Raw genomic sequence first — 18,829 nt, 5'->3', positions numbered from 1 at the left:
TTTGTAACAACTAGGTTATATACATAACCTTACGTTATATTATCGTACTTGGCCATCGCGTCCCGCTCTTAAGCCTATCGAGATATGGGGTAGAGCGGACGCGAGGCCCGACAAATGTACCCCCTGAGGACCCGTAAGCCCACATCAAGGGGTTGGGGAGCCCCGTCACCCCATCCTTCCTAATGAAGGGGGGGCACAGTCAACTCCACCTGAGTGCGAGCAAGAGGGAACTAGAACCCCTTGAACACACAGCACAGGCGGAACCACGTGTGACCTAACACACTGTGGCCCATACCCACACACTCCTGCTACCCTACCAAAGGACGGGAAGCAGGAAAGGCCACAGACCCCAGAACCGCCTGGGAGACAGAACCCCCGGTCATGTCCATGAGGTAAAACCTTACAAAGGGGCCCGGGGAGGACCATGAAGCTGCAGCACAGATGTCCTCCACCGAGGCCCCACCCAGGAGAGCGGCAGAGGCAGCCACCCCATGAGTGGAGTGCGCCCTGACGCCCCCAGGGGGATCCAGCCCGGCCAACGTGTAGCAGAGGGCAATGCCCTCGCACAACCAATGGGACAGGTGCTGTTTCGATAGTGCCTTACCGGCACGAGAACCACTGTGACAGACAAAAGCTGATCGGTAACCCTGAGGTCCTGAGTACGGCTGAGGTAAATTCCCAAAGCACGGACCGGACATGACAGGTGAAGGCCCGCATCTAACTCACTAGCGTGAGGAGGCGGACAAAACGCCTGAACCACAATATCCCTGGAGCGGAAGGAACTCCGGATATTTTTAGGCACGAAGGCAGGATTAGGCCGCAGAGTGGCACCGCAATCGGAACGAAAGACAGACACTCTGGTCGTACCGAGAGAGCACATAGCACACCCACGTGTTCAGCGGAGGTGACGGCCAGCAAGAACACGGTCTTGAACGACAGCTGTTCCAACGGCGCTTGCTCAAGAGGCTCAAACGGGGCCAAGGACAACCGACCGAGGACCAATTGAAGATCCCAACTCGGAGCCAAAGAGCGTTGCACCGGCTTAACGCGTCGAGCGCCAAGCAGGAAACGCTTCACAAGAGGGTGGCTGAACAAGACATCCCCCTCAAATCCCACATGATAGGAGGATATAGCTGCTGCATATACCCTCACCGTCGAAGCCGACAGTCTATCAAGGAGAGACTGGAGGTAACTAAGGACAGCATCCAGGGGGCAGGAGACTGGGTCCCGGCCCCCCGCCTTACACCACACTTGGAACATACGCCATCTGCCCGCGTAAAGCGCGACAGTGGAGGGAGCATGCACATTCCGGATGGTATCAACCACAGAACCTGCGCCCCTCAACGTACCCGTCCCAACAACTGACCTAACAGATGTATGGGGAAGAATCCCAGGCGGCACGGCATCGGTCCCAGACCTGCCTGGCTATGTCCGGACGTAATCCCCACCCGTCAGGATGAGGACCGCCCCGCGACAGTACACCTGTACCCACATTCACCCTGCCGGGGATGTGGGGAGCCCTCAGGCCGCGCAGATGGAGGACGCCCATAGCCAGCCGCCCGCCGCCTGGTGCAGACGGGGGGAGCGTACTCCTCCCTGTCTGTCGATATACGACACTGGCGTCGTATTGTCCGTCCTGATCAACACCGTTTGAGGACCAGAAGGACCGCTTTCAATACCAACACATTGAACGTAGCGCTGACCTGGCAGCATGGTTTGCCAGCTGCCCCCTACTGCGTTGGCCCGACGCGTCACCAGCGAGGGAGGCGTCGGTGAAAAACGTGACGTGAGACAGTGCCGTAACCGTCCTAGGACGGAACCTCCCGAGCGTGTCGACAACACGCTCTGAGAGGGATGCCCATAGCACTCCAACCGTTGACTGGGAAGAGGAGTACTCTACTTCCTGTCTACAGCAAACCCCAGGCTGGTAGGGACCTGCCTGGTACGAGACCCGACAATCCACCTTGACCGCGAAGGACCAGAACCTCGTCAGGGCAGAATACACTTCGTAACCCCTGACGACGCAGAGGCCCCAGTGCGGCCTCCACGCACTTGGTGAAGATGCGGGGAGCCAGAGAAAACCGAACGGCAGCCTCTGGTACTCATACGCTAACCCTGCAAAGGAAGCGTAGGTAAGCCCTAGGATGGAAGATCGGAGATGCGAAAACGCATTCTACAGGTCTATGGAGGAGAACCAGACCCCCACCTGACAGTGTTCAACAGGTAGGAGACGATCCAAAAAATGCTGAACCTTCCCATGGGACAGGTCCAGCATGGGTCTGACACCCCCCCCCCTCCCGATTTCTCAGGCACCAGAGAACACCGGGAGGAGAATGCCACAACGATGGCTTGCTTCGTCCACAGAGATTGGATCTCGTTGACCAGAGCTGTCACTGCTGGTGACCCTGACAATAGGGTCTGTACCAAACCCGAAAACGGGTGGGGTTGTGTAAACACAAGTCCCTGCCTCAGCGTTCTCTCCATCCACCTCTACATATGGTACTGCCGTAGTCATATGTGATGACACTCCCAACGCACCCGCCGCCATGTGGCGCAGGTCCGCCAGGAACTGTAGATAGTTGGCCCGGTCCCACCCGCTGTGCGTAGCCAACCCTGGACCCTTGTGAGCAGAGCGTTCCGTGGAGTCGGGTCAGAACCTGACACTACCCACGAGGCAATCACACCCAAGGGGGGGACCCCGACAGAAAGGGCCGGTTTGATACGGGGGAAGCTGACATCAATCGAGGTGACAAAAGCCCCCCGACTGAACACCCCTCCAGAACATACTGAGGAGTTGTTCTGTAGCCGGACATGCAAGGCGTGAGGACCCCATGGGTTCCTACACACCGTAGCCCTGCAGTGATATTACTACCACCTAAATCACGCGCACCTCTTCATTTCAGACCACTGCCGATCTCGCGGGAGTGGGAGGTACCAACATGATACCTGGCCTGGCGAAGGCGAGGCCGGGGAAGCCCGCACTGTGTGCCTCAAAAGGTTTCGAGCCCCCCTGCTGACAACACTTATAGTTGACAGACGTAACACCAGGCTCAACCAACACAGCTTATGGTGTGGGAGCCGCTTGACAGCACAACATTCTCACGGACAGACCCAGGCTCAGCCATAAACTGGGTGTCAGCCCCTGTCCCCATGAGAAGCGAAAAGTGGGGCCGCCCGCGCTTCAACGAAGGCACGCGGCCCGCAGCCAAAGGAAACAATCAGAGCCCCCTTTTTCCGCTGGTGTTGGGGGAGGGAGTGATCGGAGAGCGGGCTGCTCGCGGCAGGACGGCGACGGCTTGTTGTTCAAGCCGAGCCCATCCAACATGGCCGATCCCTCGGCCGCCAAGGCTGTCGGCCTTGTGGACACCTGTCGATTCAACGCCCAGGATACCTCTGGCGGGGGAAACATGGCCGCCTGTCGAGGGCCTCGTCATCGCCGCTGACGAGGCCGTGCTCTCTCTTCTTCTGGCTGCGCGGTGTGAGGCGGTGTGGGGCCTAGGACAATACCGCCCGCGCTCCAGCAGAAGACCAAAATCCCTTGCGGAGAGGGGAACCCTGAGCGGTTATAGCTTGCGGCTAGGTCAAAGCTAATAACGTCAACAACCTCCAATGTGTCGACGTCGGCTGGCCCTCAAGGCCCCGCCACCAGACACCATTTTTTTTATAGAAAAAACAGCAATTCGAACACAGATACTAATCGCTGCCAATTCCATACCATGGCGGTACAGGCTTTAGCAGCCCACCAGCCACTCGCCAGGCCGACCCACCTCATGGCGTCGGCCGGGCGGGGCACTGTTTCAATATGTCAAAAGCAAAGGACTGATGTTAACACGGAGCACCATTGGTGGTTGCAAACAGCAACCTCCACTGTGGTGTGCACCATGAAGGGGTTAAATGAATAAAAGAACTAACACCACAAATACTGTAGAATGAGCAAGCCCATGTACACAACGTTAAGGGGAGGCGGACCAGAGAGAACCAGTCCCGCATTCATTCATAATATTCACAACAGCACACCAGCCCTAGCTTAGCCCATTTACCCAAAAGGTAAACAAAGCCCCCCCCCGCACTACTCCCCCAATAGACACAGATTGACCGTCAGCAGGAATGCCTGAGAGGAGAGAAAGCTGTAGCATAGACAGACATTCTCGTAGCGGAGAGACAGATCAAAACAGTAGCCCACTACACTACTATAGCATAGCGTTCAACGTTACTATGGACAGAAAACAGTCAGCTGAGCCACAACACGGGCCGCCGCTAAGTCCCGTCCTGCAGTAGTATAGATCTACTGCCACCCGCCGAGCCTCAAGCATCGGCTTCCGGGTGGAAACCCCGTTCAAAGCCCCGCTGGGGCACAGGTTTAACGCTACCTGGCTAGGCCTACCTAGTCATGGCACACCCTGTTGACAACCCATTTACCCGTAAAAAGGGTAAAATAGGACTCAGCAAAACCCCCACATTAGCTACCGACTGACCTTCATTGATGAACCGGGCAAGAGGAGGGAAAAGCAGCAAAATCCCACGGCGGAGACATTAGAACAGCGTAGCAGTAGTGTTAGCATATAGCATTAGCATTAGCATGTAGCGTTAGTGTAACTGAGGGGTACAATTCCCTGACTGTATTGATAAGTATGGTATCATTAAACCACTACCGCTTTATGTACTTTAATTACTGGCCATACAGTACATGATATATAAATATGATGAACACTTCCCACAATGAATCGGTTCCACACAAAGGTGTAATCAAGTATTTATTGCAGCAAAAGGTACATAATATACTTCTCTATTTTACTTTGGATGCGCTTATAAGGCAAAGGAATGTGCGTAGGCAAATCAATAATGAATGTCCATTCTCTGGTTACGCAGGAGGTAATTATACAACCTGAATCTTAGGGAATTATATCTATGGTACACTAGTAATATATAGCGGGAGATACTGGAAGGGTCCCCCCGGTTGTAAGCCAGCAGGGGTAGAGGATCTGTCGGTAGTAGAGAGTCTGGTCAACGATGACTAAGGAGACTCCAAGTACAGGAGACGGTGCAATAGTCTCTTGATCCACAGACGAATACAGCTGTTCTCCGTAGACTGTAGCTCCACAGTGAAGAAAGCTAGCCGGCCTCAGGCTCTCTGAGGCGCAGACTCGACGTGGCTCCTCACAGGGTAAATCCCACACGTGTAGGCGTCGGCGATTCTCCGCTCCATAAATCACAGGACCAAAACAAATATAATCCAGCCGCAAAGGGCTATGTAGTCGTCGGGTAGATTAATCCAGTGTACATGTCCACACGGTTCTCGTCTAGGTCTCCTCAGGTGAAAGCGCCATGAAAGCAGCCCAGCCTGGATAAGCACTCTAGCTGGTACGAGGAAGCGTTGGTGATGCTGGTCACTGTAGAACTTTAGCCGCACGATACACTATACACAAATAGACTATTACTGACTTAATAGAAATATGTCGCACTCGACGGTATAGCGCCAAACTCTGACAATTCAGTTATTAATTCGCACGCGGTCTCAATGCTCTATTTGGGGCCAAACAGGCCATACTTCACCGCACGGAGTATCGTGGGTGAGGCTTCAACTTATTGGGTAACTCTACTTCTGTATTCACCTGCGCCATATTTATATGCACGGCGAACAATCTAGTGCCAACCTCATTTCTGTCTCGTATTCCTGGGCAAGGCCGGGCATGTACAGACATGTCCTGACGGTAGCCTTGAACCTGACTCTGGAGGCATGGCCCTGGCGCCTGTGGACCGCTGTCCAATAGGAGAACGAAACATCATGGTCCGTACTAGGCTAAAGGGATATTCCGTGTATATGTACAAGGAATATACAAGGGATATCAAACGATATACAAATACTATGCAATATATATCAATCAATAAATATATATATTCGGTTTAATCTGATCCTTTGTAACAGCCGCCTCCTAATTAGTCCCACCTAATTAGCTAAGCAGAGACAGATTAACCGCACTGTCCACTACTCAATGTCTGTTGTGAGGGGTCGGGCAGTTCACAAAGTCATGGGGTCATGGTCGTCATCGATAGTATCGGGGAGCCTTGGCAGTTCTATTAGCCTCGCCACGGGTCGGGTGTAGATCCGTCCTTGGACGAGCACTTCGGCTGCTCGGACCTTTCCGTCGGCACCGGTGATCACTTTGCTTACGCGGCCAGCTGGCCACATAGCTCGGGGTAGTGACTGGTCGATAATCATGACGACTGTCCCTTCTGTCAAGTTGTCTCTCTCTTTCACCCATTTCTGGCGGGTCTGTAGAGACGGTAGATAGTGGAGTAGGAAGCTGTTCCAAAACTTGTCAGCCAATACTTGACTGTACCTCCACATTCTTCGGCCGTTCGCTTCTTCAGGCCTGTACATTGTCTGTGGTAGCGCGGGGTCCAGCCGCCCCATCAAGAGTGTGTTGGGGGTGACTGGGTCGACATCTGCTACATCACTTGAGACGTAACCGAGGGGCTTTGAGTTCAATACTCCCTCGATCTCCGTGAGGACTGTCATTAGGACTTCTTCCGCCACGGTCTGGGCCCCAAGCACGGCGTACAGGGCTGTCTTTATTGAACGTACTTCTCGTTCCCAAGTTCCACCGAAGTGAGGTGCGTTCGGGGGATTAAACTGGAAGTCAATCTGGGATGGAGCGAGGTGGGTCTTAAGTTCTGGGCCCATAGCTTGGAAGCTCTCTCTCAGCTCTCTTTCTCCGCCTTTGAAGTTTGTCCCGTGATCAGACAATAATATAGACGGTTTGCCTTTCCGCGATGTGAATCTTCGGAAGGCCATAAGGAATGAGTCTGTGCTCATGGTTGGAAGGAGTTCTATATGCATCGCTCGGGTGGTCATGCATTTGAATACAATACCCCACCGCTTCTCGTTCCTCTTCCTTTCTTTATATACAGCGGGCCGAAACAGTCCATACCGGTGGAGTGAAAAGGCTTGTCGCCGAGTCGGAGGCGACAGGGAGGTAGGTCAGCCATCCGGGGTATACTGGGCTGCGCTCGCCACTTACGACAGTCTAGACAGGTTCGCTGGAAGCGCCGCACTGCTTCTCTCCCTTGCAGTATCCAATAACGACGTCTGATCTCCGCGAAGACTCTCTCTGCCCCGGCGTGATGCACATCCTCGTCGTATTTCTTTATGATCAGCTCTGTGACCTTGTGTCGGCTGTTTAAGACTATCGGGTACTTGACGTCATCCGGTAAGTCTGGAGCTCTCCGCAGACGACCACCCACTCTGATGAGACCATGGGCGTCGCTCTCGGGGGCTAGGTGGAGCAGTCTGCTGTCTGATGGGACGGGCTTTGCTCCCTGTAGACAGTCTAGCTCATCGGGGAACGAGTCTCTCTGGGCTCGTTGTAGTAGAAGAAGTTCTGCTTCTTCATAGTCAGCTGCTGTAATGTCAGTAGTGAGCTGAACCTCTGGGTGGTGCCACAGGAATGTCTTTAGCTGCGCACTCTCTAGGGTGAGGCAATCGTCTATGTCGGGGTCTGTGGAGACGAGTGTGTTCAATCCACAGAACATAGATTTCTTGTTTTCGGCCTCCTCTTTACTCGCTTCCCGTGGGGTGGGTGTAGGCCACTCTTCTTCCGGGAGCTTGAGGAACTCTGGCCCGTCACTGTATAGGTTGTGACGGGTGAGGTCATCCAGGGACATTCCCCGGGTGATGACGTCAGCTGGGTTGTGTTTTGTGTCCACATACCTCCAGCTTGCTACTTCTGTTAAATCTTGAATCTCTGTGACTCTGACTCCCACGAAGACCTTGTATCTGCACGAATCAGACCGGATCCATGTGAGTACTGTCGTGGAGTCTGACCACAAGATTGTTCTTTGCACCGGAATGGTGAGTTCACGTTGGATTAACGTGGCGAGTTGCGCTCCTGCTAGGGCTGCGCAGAGCTCTAGACGCGGGATAGATTGTTGCTTTCGTGGGGCTATTCTTGAGCGAGCCAGGGTGAAAGCAGTATGTATTTCTCCTCCCTCCTCTCGGGCACGCAAGTAGGCCACCGAACCGTAGGCTACTTCGGAGGCGTCGCTGAAGACGTGCAGGTCCATCTGGCACGTCTCCGGCCTCACTGTGGGTGGGAAGTAGCTGCGGCGTATGTTGACACCTGGGAGTGAGCTGAGTTCCGTCTCCCACTCTCTCCATGTGGATGCAAGGTGTTCGGGTATGGGGTCGTCCCAGCCCTGGTCCTTGTCCCATAACGCTCTTACAATCATCTTTGCCCTGGTGGTGTAAGGTAGAATAGATCCCAACGGGTCGTATTGTCTGGCGAGTGTTCTGTATACACTCCGTCTGGTGGTCGGTAGTGCAGTCGACCTTCCCTGCTCCTTGGTCAGGGGTGTGTGTTTATAATGGAGCGAGTCTGTTTTGAAGCGCCAGACTAGTCCTAATGTCATTTCTTGGGCTTCTCCTGGGATGGTCGCCATCCAGGTCTCGCTGCTTGCTGCCTTGTCCTCGGGGGAGAGGCTGCGCAATACTTGCGGGTCGCTGCTGGCCCACTGCCTGAGATCAAAGCCGCCTTTGATCAGGGAGGCGCGGAGCTTGAGTAGAAGGGCCTCGGCTTCTTCTGGCGTCGAGACGCTTTGCAGACAGTTGTCCACGTAGAAACTATTTCCTACACTTTGTCGGACCTCTTCATCAGCTGCTGGGTCCTCTGCGACGTGTTTTTGCAGTGCAAACGTAGCACAGCATGGGCTGCATGTGGTTCCGAAAGGGAGGACTTCCCATTGATAGATGGCTGGTTGCTCATCCCCGATCCTCTCTCTCCATAGGAACCGCAGCAGGGGCTTGTCCTCCTCCACTAGTCTCACCTGCAGGAACATCCCTTTGATGTCGCCGCTGATGGCCACCTTGTCTTGGCGGAAACGTAGTAACACGCCTAGTAGAGAGGGGCCGAGTGTTGGGCCGGGCAAGAGCTCTTTCTTCAGATTTTGTGATCCGATCTGGTAGCTGCAGTTGAACACAATACGATCCTTGCCGTTGTGGTGGACTTTGTGGTGCGGCACGTACCATGATTCGGTCGTCTGATCGGCCTCTTTAATGTCAATTTTCTTTATGTGTCCCGCTGTGATTAGCTTGTTAATCTCGGCGCGGTACACCGTCTCTTGAGCGGGGTCTCTGGCTAGGCGCCGCTCTGTGTTCAATAGATACCGCTCCGTCGCTTCTTTTGGGGCGTGGAAGGTAGGCATACCCTCTCGCCTCAGGAGTGGAGTTGCGTATCTCATCACTCCGTTGACTTTGACTCTCTTTGTCCCCTGCTCGAGGAGGGCTATAGCTTAAATGTCTTCCTTGGAACGAATGTCTTTCTTTTCGTTCTTAAAGGGCATTGTCTCTAGTGTCCATAGCCTCTCGACATGCTGTAGGAGGGTGGTGTCTTCTTCTGTCACTCTGGAGTGGAGGCAGTTAGTGGCTGCTGTTCGGTTAAGAGACTTAGCGAGGGGGCCTTGTAATGTCCATCCTAGGCGGGTCTCGACTGCTGCAGGACAGCCTCTGGGCCCTGTGTGGACCCGGTCTATCGGGACGATGAGGTCTGCATGGTCGGAGCCTATCAGCAGGGTCGGGGTGGCACCGTCTATGAGCGGTATAGGTAGTTGACGCAGGTGCACATATTTATCCATCAGCTTGGCGATGGGGTAGGTGTACTGCGACAGGCCTATTTCTTGGCTGGTGAAAGCGTTAGTAATCCTATACCGTCTCTCTGGCTGCCCGCTTGCTGCGATAGTGAAGGAGACATTCTCGCCCGTTATCGTCTTTAGATTTCTTCTTATTGTCCGAATCGTCATCTGGTTTTCGCTCCCCCGCAGCCCCAGCTGGGCCGCAGCGGACGCGAGGAGAAGGGTCTTCTCTGACCCGTCGTCAAGGACGGCGTAAGTGTCCATGACCTTGTCTTGGTAACTCAGTGTTACGCGGACCACCTTTAAGAGCACCCGGGCGCCCCCGCTGCTGGCGGGGTCAATGTACATAACACTTGCCTTTGTGCTGCTTGAGGGTGCAGGCTTTCTTCTGTTACTGTCGTGTATGACATCTAGGTGGGCTCCGTCACACCGATTACACCTCTTCTTTAAGCGGCAATCGGCTGCCATGTGACTGCGCGCACATCGGTAACAGCGTCGGTTGGACTTTATCCATTGACTCACCTCGTCGGCGGTCATCTTCTTGAACGTGTCACATTGTGACAACCAGTGTTCCTTTTCGCAGTACGGGCACACCATCTTCCACTTCTCTTTCATCGAGGGGGTACTGTGGTTCTTGCTGCTCGGTACTGATTCTGATTGGTGCATGACGGTCACCAATCTGCGGCCATCGTTTGCTCTCCTAGGTCCCTCTCTGGAGCTTGGTGTGCTCCGCATGAACGTATCCAACCGTAGGCTGTTGACTTCTCTCGCCAGGAAGTCGGCTAGGTCTAGGAGGGATGGCTCGGGACCGTTAGGATCACGGTGGTCTCTTTGCCGCCTGAAGCGCTCTTGTCGGGCGGGCGGAAGCTTCTCTAAAATCCTCTCGACATTAGAGTTCGCGTACAGTTCGTGCATACCCTTTTCTCTTTGCGCCCCCAGCATCCCTACCAGGGATTGTACCTTGATAGACAGGTCATCTAGTGAGCGATTGTCTGTGGCTGGGGGTAGGCGGTCAATATGCCTTATCTCTTGTATTACGTAGTCCCATATGCGTCCATATCTTTGGTCGAGTGCTGCTAGAGCCGCTGTGTATGGGGTAGTAGAGGTGGCATAGGCCAGCGCTATATTGTGCGCTCGGGGCACCTTGAGGTGCTTCAGTAGGATAGCATACTTGTACGGTTCATCAGCTACATCGGACATCATTGTCTCTAAGCACATTCGTAGCTCCGTGTACTGTGCTCTGTTCTCGTGGGTGAAGTCCGGAAACGTCGGTGTGCCAATGTATGATGCCATGGATGGCTGGCACATCGGTGAGCGTTGGAAGAGAGGCCTCCTAGGCGAGTCTCCTCTTACGCCTCTTGGTGGGCTGGTACCTGCTGGGTACCATGGCCCGCGTATCCAGGTGCTGTTCCTCGGGGCTGGTCGTGCGTCAAGCTCACCCGTGAATTGAGTCGGGGGTCTGTAGCGCAGAGCCACGGGGGTAGAGCCTGGGCTGTACTGGACCTCCTGGTCCTGTGGAGTACTGTGCTGCTGTCGGGCTTGACTCTCCTCCTCTCCCTCTTCTTCTTCCTCTGGCAGGTCCTCTAGATCCTGTAGTCGTCTATTTAGCCTCTCCGCGGTGTAGACCGTTTCTTCCTTGTAGCTGGGTCTCACTTGGACCGGTCGGGGAAGGGGTTCGGAGGGGGGTATAGGCTCTCTCTGGTGGTCGGGCTCAGGGTCGCTTGATCGGGTAGGGGAGGGTGCCCTTGACCCTTGTCTTGACGAGGCCCTGGAACCCCGTGCGGAGGGAGGGGGTGTTGCCCTGGTGATCAGCTGCTCCATTATCTGCGCTTGTAATCGGTCGCGCTCGGCTTCGCGCTTGGTGAGAGCGAGGTCGCGCTCTGCTTCTCTTTGGGCACCGGCAGCGGCGCGCTGGGCTTCGGCGGCGGCGCGCTGGGCTTCGGCCCGGTCCCTTACCATATTCTCTTCCGTCTGAAGGCGTCTAATCTCTAGACGTATACGATCTTCGTCGCTCCGTTGCTGCGCTTGAAGGCGTTCTCTTTCCATGGAAGAATGTTCACGCTCACTAAGCGTCTGTGCTTGGAGTCGATCGCGCTCTGTTGAGGCTGCTAGGCTGGCGAGGAATGCCTGTGCCAGCATCTTGTCCGCCTCGCTGGGGGAAGACGCTGGTTGGGGTGATCCGCTCCTGGCAGTACTCGTTGGTGATCTGTTCTCCTGTGGCGAGTCCTGGAGATCCATCTCCGGGGTGCTCGCCTCTTCTTGTAGCGGGTCGAGTTCCATCCCTGGAGGGCTGTCTTTATCCTGGAGCTCTCCGGGGACTACTTCTTCGGTCTTGGCGGGGGGTAAAGTCATGTCGGGTCCCTCCTGGTCCCTACCGTGAGCTTGGTCAGTTACGTTAGAACCCACTAGGGCCTCTATTGGCGGGGTAGCCTGGTCGATAGGGTCGGACATAATTTTACTATCTACTTTTTCCGCGTTTACCGTCTGTAGAAAGCTAGGTAGTATATTGGCAATGTAATCCTCTAAGTACTGAGGTGTCTGCCGTCTACGCTGCGGGCGATCTACTTTAGGAGAACCGTTTTGTGGAGTGTTCATCATTGGCCATGTCAATATTAATACCACTATATTAATATTACGCTAGTTACCCTCCGGCTCGAAGGACCAATTGTAACTGAGGGGTACAATTCCCTGACTGTATTGATAAGTATGGTATCATTAAACCACTACCGTCTTATGTACTTTAATTACTGGCCATACAGTACATGATATATAAATATGATGAACACTTCCCACAATGAATCGGTTCCACACAAAGTTGTAATTAAGTATTTATTGCAGCAAAAGGTACATAATATACTTCTCTATTTTACTTTGGATGCGCTTATAAGGCAAAGGAATGTGCGTAGGCAAATCAATAATGAATGTCCATTCTCTGGTTACGCAGGAGGTAATTATACAACCTGAATCTTAGGGAATTATATCTATGGTACACTAGTAATATATAGCGGGAGATACTGGAAGGGTCCCCCCGGTTGTAAGCCAGCAGGGGTAGAGGATCTGTCGGTAGTAGAGCCTGGGTCAACGATGATAAGGAGACTCCGAGTACGGGAGACGGTGCAATAAGATCTTGATCCACAGACGAATACAGCTGTTCTCCGTAGCCTGTAGATCCACAGGGAAGAAAGCTAGCCTGCCTCAGGCTCTCTGAGGCGCAGACTCGACGTGGCTCCTCACAGGGTAAATCCCACACACGTGTAGGCGTCGGCGATTCTCCGCTCCATTAATCACAGGACCAAAAGCAAATATAATCCAGCCGCAAAGGGCTATGTAGTCGTCGGGTAGATTAATCCAGTGTACATGTCCACACGGTTCTCGTCTAGGGCTCCTCGGGTGAAAGCGCCATGAAAGCAGCCCAGCCTGGATAAGCTCTCTAGCTGATACGAGGAAGCGTTGGTGATGCTGGTCACTGTAGAACTTTAGCCGCACGATACACTATACACAAATAGACTATTACTGACTTAATAGAAATATGTCGCACTCGACGGTATAGCACCAAACTCTGACAATTCAGTTATTAATTCGCACGCGGTCTCAATGCTCTTATTTGGGGCCAAACAGGCCATACTTCACCGCACGGAGTATCGTGGGTGAGGCTTCAACTTATTGGGTAACATACTTCTGTATTCACCTGCGCCATATTTATATGCACGGCGAACAATCTAGTGCCAACCTCATTTCTGTCTCGTATTCTTGGGCAAGGCCGGGCATGTACAGACATGTCTTGACGGTGGCTTTGAACCTGACTCTGGAGGCATGGCCTTGGCGCCTGTGGACCGCTGTCCAATAGGAGAATGAAATATTATGGTCTGTACTAGGCTAAAGGGATATTCCGTGTATATGTACAAGGAATATACAAGGGATATCAAACGATATACAAATATTATGCAATATATATCGATCAATAAATATATATATTCGGTTTAATCTGATCCTTTGTAACATACTGTACATAGAATCTTGTCCACAACTCCTGATAAGAATTGACCAAATATCTCACTCTTGTGCAAATTCACACTAAGAAGAATCTCTCATGATAAAAGTCCGCCCACTGCTGGCATCATCTGATTTGACACTCAATTAGTTAAGATAAGATATTCCTTTATTGATCCCCTTATTGATCACCTTTTAGTAACCGCATATTGTATGGGTTACACTTGCCTAGTGAAATAAAGGTGAAATAAATAATACATTTATTCAAAAGGACAGTGTATTTATTGCCCAGGATATTAACTACATAATTAGTGGTTGGTTTTTCACTGGCCGATGCAGATATTTAGAGAGCAGGGCGGTTATATAAAGCAGATGTTTTAGTTTTATTTGCATCTGATAAAATGCAAGAGCAGAGATTCTTTCCTGTGGATCCACTATCTCTCAATAAACACTGTGCCAAGTTAGCTTGGTGTATTGAAGCACAGACAGGCAGACAAACACACACACGACTATAAGAGCTATAAGAACATGATTCTCACCAGGTACAAACATGAACCAGTTTAAAAAGAGCTATAAAAACTTCACCAGGTACAAACATGAACCAGTTTAAAAAGAGCTATAAGAACTTGATTCTCACCAGTAGGTACAAACATGAACCAGTTTAAAAAGAACTATAAGAACATGATTCTCACCAGTAGGAACAAACATGAACCAGTTTAAAAAGAGCTATAAGAACTTGATTCTCACCAGTAGGTACAAACATGAACCAGTTTAAAAAGAGCTATAAGAACTTGATTCTCACCAGTAGGTACAAACATGAACCAGTTTAAAAAGAGCTATAAGAACATGATTCTCACCAGTAGGTACAAACATGAACCAGTTTAAAAAGAGCTATAAGAACTTGATTCTCACCAGTAGGTACAAACATGAACCAGTTTAAAAAGAGCTATAAGAACTTGATTCTCACCAGTAGGTACAAACATGAACCAGTTTAAAAAGAGCTATAAGAACTTGATTCTCACCAGTAGGTACAAACATGAACCAGTTTAAAAAGAGCTATAAGGACATGATTCTCACCAGTAGGTACAAACAGACTCCTACATGTGTAGCCAATCCCCACTTCTTTTCACCTGGCAGCGCACTCTCACTGGGGAAGTGTAATGTGTGGAAGGATCACACTACCTCTCCCAGGACCCGACCGATACGTAGGAGTCGCTGTTTTACAACGACCAGGACCCACCCTCGCCGGCTTCCCACCCGCTAACACTGCCAATTGTGTTAGTATGGACGGTCGTCCAAGCCGGAGACACCACAGCTGGATTCGATCCCACTGTCTCTGTGGTGGTAGACAGACGCTTAGTCCGCTGCGCTACCCGGCTGCCCCGGATCATTTAACATTTAACTCATTCAACTTTCCTCCTACATTCCTCTGCTTCTGTAAATACACACATTTGTGATAAGGCAAAGGCAACAAATTAACATTACATTTAAATGTAGTCATTTAGCGGACACTTTTATCCAAAGTGACACAAGTTCAGTACAAGTCAGCAGGAAAGGAAGGATACAACTCTGGCAGCTAAGGGTAAGTCAAACTTGAGTGCTACAGACTTGAATGCATATTAGCATAGTAGGTAGTAATATAGGCAAGGTAGACTCCTTAGTAGCAGAGTGCATATACTAGTAAAAGACAGTACAAAGGTTAGTATTTAATTGATCTTTCTTTCATTTGAGAATGAGATATTGATTGAAGGAGTAGGCTAACATTTACAGACATGTAAAATCATTTGTAATAAAAAAAAAAAAATACGTTTTCTTGTCCGTTTAATGTGAATGCAATGAGAAAAATACATTATTTTTTGTGAAAAATAAAACAATTACCAGATTAGAGAGCATATTAGAGGAAATTATACATACATACATACACATCACACTCAGTGGTTGTCTGAAAGAGGTTGACCAGCTTTGATACTACGTTGTTCCAATGACAAATATCGTCCACACGGTCACGAACCTTCAAAAGACCAGCAGTCATGAGCTGCAGTAACAGGCTGATGATTAACACAGTAAATTACATTTTGATAGAGATGGATACCTCCATAATGTCAGTGTGGTCTGGTCGTCACAGTTCACATGGTAACCACTCAGTACTCCCAACAACAAACACATATAACTAACTGATTTGAAGACACCCAATCATTTTCTTGATAAGGTCAAACACAGCCAGACCGTTGTGTTCGGGTAAAAAGTCTTCACAAATGTATCTTTCTAGTGTACGCTGACTTCCCTGTCATCGGTAATCAGCTATAGAACTGCATCTATAAAACATGTCTCAAGCTTTCAATGGAATGTGAAAAGTTTCCCATAGAGCAATGGAGGCATAGGCAACATTGTGAATACATTTTGCCAGCAAGAAGCATATCACAGTATGGAAAAACATTCAACATTTAAACTGATGCACTGTGGTTATAAAATAATAATTTAATCACTTCATCACTCTATAAAAGTATTTACATCTCTTTTCACATTCATCCTAAAATACCTTTCAATACTGAAAAGTCAAAGATGCTTTGTAATGTTTTCGACAACTTAATATGAATACAATTGAAATAGAGGATGATATGCTGACATTTGGTTGTACTTCTGTAAGGCATTCAGTGCAACAAACAGTACAAAATAAACTATAAAAATGAATTGTACATCACGGAGGAACTCAAGTGACTTCATCGACCATTTGAAAATGTTCAAAACATACCATGGAAGAAAATCATTCTCTAACAGGGAAATGGGAACCGACCCACAGGTCAACTTGACTTATATTGGGTGCGTAACTGACAACACTAATTGGACATCCCTTTTTTGAGACGGGACTGTTCGCAGAGGAGTTTAAATGGTGTGATGAGGACATCGGAGGTGGTCGTTAATAGCACTAAAAACCTGTTGGCACATTGTGGCTGTGTTTGCTACTGGACAGGATGGTCTGTGAGGCTCTTCATAGCAAGCAGTCGTGTTCAAAACTGGAGGGCAGGAGGGAGAAGGCAAAGGGGGAAAACTTGATTCCACCTCCAGTGTAGAATTTATTTTGAAACTCAACCCTGTGGAGACAAACAGTGACCATGAATTAGTATACAGTACATCGTCATAATACAATTACTTTCGTCATCCTAGCTCCGGCTAGTTAGCCACAAACTAATGCAAAGTAAATGGGGTCAAGCTCCCGTGTGTACAAGTGGACTGACGCTCACCGAAATCTACTTTGTGTGCACTGTGGAGTAAATTTCAGTGAGCTTCAGTCAAGCTCGTACAAAGAGTTTGACCCCATTGACTTTGCATTAGTTTGTGGCTAACTAGCTGGAGCTAGTATGAGGAACAGCATGGATTGTGCCGAGAAAGGATTCTACCGATCAACAACATCACTGGTAGGAACTACTATCCCTTTAAGCCGCACTGTGTAATTTTGGGAGGAAATACGATGATCTTATGTCATCATAAATCCAAATTAAATGTCTTAAGGCTGTGTGACGCAAATGTAAGACTAGAAGATACTTCCTTATATAATATGCACTGTAAACTAAATTGTAGACCCAACTACTAAATGACGTGCTTATCCCACAAAATCATGTGTGCGGTTGAGTCTACACGGTCCTCAAATAATTAAATGATTTGTTGGTGCATCTTTAAAGTGTGTGTCACAGTTTGGCCACCGAGCCGGTAAATTTAAAAAAGATACGTTTCCCTGACCTGACTGTTCGTAGCGGCATCTACCCACATTCAAAACCGCACCTATGGGAGGCTGCAATTCGAAACTGGCCACCGTAAATGTCCAACCCCCACCCCCCCCCCACCGTATGTATATATTCTCCGTTAGGATCTAGGGGTAACAGTACTGTATATTTGCATATCGTATATGTCACAAATGTAACAGCAGTGATGCCACAGATTACTTGTAAAAGTAATCTGATTACTGATTACTCCTTTAAAAAGTAATCTAAGTTACTTTACTGATTACTTGATTATCAGAGTAACTTAGTTACTTTGAAAGTAACTAGGTTACGAAGTCGTCGTCGTTCCCCCAACAGTTTTTTTTTAAACGCTTTATTGAAAGTGCATAAATTGTTTTTAACTTGTTTCTCTGAACATAACGTAAATTGTTAAACTAGTGCTTCAGCTTCTGTACCATCAAGTATGGTAAAGCAACAGTCTATGATGCTCACAGCATTAGAGCAGCCAGCCAGTGGTTTTACAAAACCAGTGTATCACATCTAACAAATGCAGGCTGAACTATTCAATTATATCAACTGTAACTATTAAATTGTTGTTATAAATGTCTCTCTATAAACATACAATCAGTCTCTCTTTAACATGTAAATTAACTGTAAATCTGGCAAATAAGAGCTTTTGCTCTGCCACCATCAACCCTCCTGTACCTAGTCGAAGCGTCGGCTAGTGTTGTGATTCCAGATGCTTTCAATGCAATTGGATGTGCTGTTTTTAGCGGTAGACAGTATTTTGTTTCCTCCGCCGTGAAGTAGTGACTGAGGCTACGTTTAGACGAGCGTTTTGGGGTGGAATTCTGAACAGAAACCGCAAAAGTCATCTTGCGGTTTCACTTTTAATTTTGCCAAGCGTTTTGGGGTGGAATTCTCCGACGACGGAGCCCTGCTGTCACACGATTGGCGCATATGTCACATGACGTGCTGTGAAGACCCGCCCTACTCTGCCTCTGATTCGCAGACTGTGGATGGGGAATGTGATTGAACCAAAGCAGAGTCACTCACAGACAGAGGGACCAGTCACGCCGCGGGACACATTCTTGTATTTAACCCTTTCACTGCCACACCACGTCACTCCCAAAAGAAAAACAGCTCAAAATGTATTTTTGACTGTCGAAAACGAAATAAAATACTGCATTCCGCCTGCATTATGAATTTATGATGAGATAGTAACGAAATAGTAATGCACAGCCACTTGGACAAGTAACTGCAATCAGATTACTGGCTTTTAAAGATTAACGCGTTAGATTACTATTTTCGGGGAAAAGTAATCAGATTACAATAACGCGTTACTTAGTAACGCGTTACTGGCATCACTGTGTAACAGTACTATATACCTGTATGTAGGGATGCGTTGTATAAAAAAAATCAGAGATGCAAATGTTCATTTGTAACTGCAATGCACTACAGGAAGTGCTGGGGGCAGTATCGTCTCCATTGTC

The 18,829-nt window shown here is 49.6% G+C and overlaps 1 protein-coding gene across 1 annotated transcript in view; it reads right to left on the bottom strand.

Moving 5' to 3' along the window:
* Positions 1-15,421: 15,421 nt before the first annotated feature.
* Positions 15,422-18,829, bottom strand: part of LOC311235189 (V-type proton ATPase 116 kDa subunit a 2-like) — a 42,685-nt gene continuing 39,277 nt past the window's right edge. Inside the window, exon 20 of the mRNA XM_084322561.1 lies at positions 15,422-16,709. Within this exon, the coding sequence (XP_084178687.1) occupies positions 16,607-16,709 (103 nt within the window). The 3' untranslated portion in view covers positions 15,422-16,606. The remainder of the gene's footprint in view (positions 16,710-18,829) is intronic.

Source organism: Notolepis coatsorum (assembly GCF_963971535.1).
Source record: "Notolepis coatsorum genome assembly, chromosome: 10".
NCBI lineage: Eukaryota > Metazoa > Chordata > Actinopteri > Aulopiformes > Paralepididae > Notolepis > Notolepis coatsorum.
Note: the sequence above shows the minus strand (reverse complement) of the source record. Positions and strands in the feature narration are given on the sequence as shown.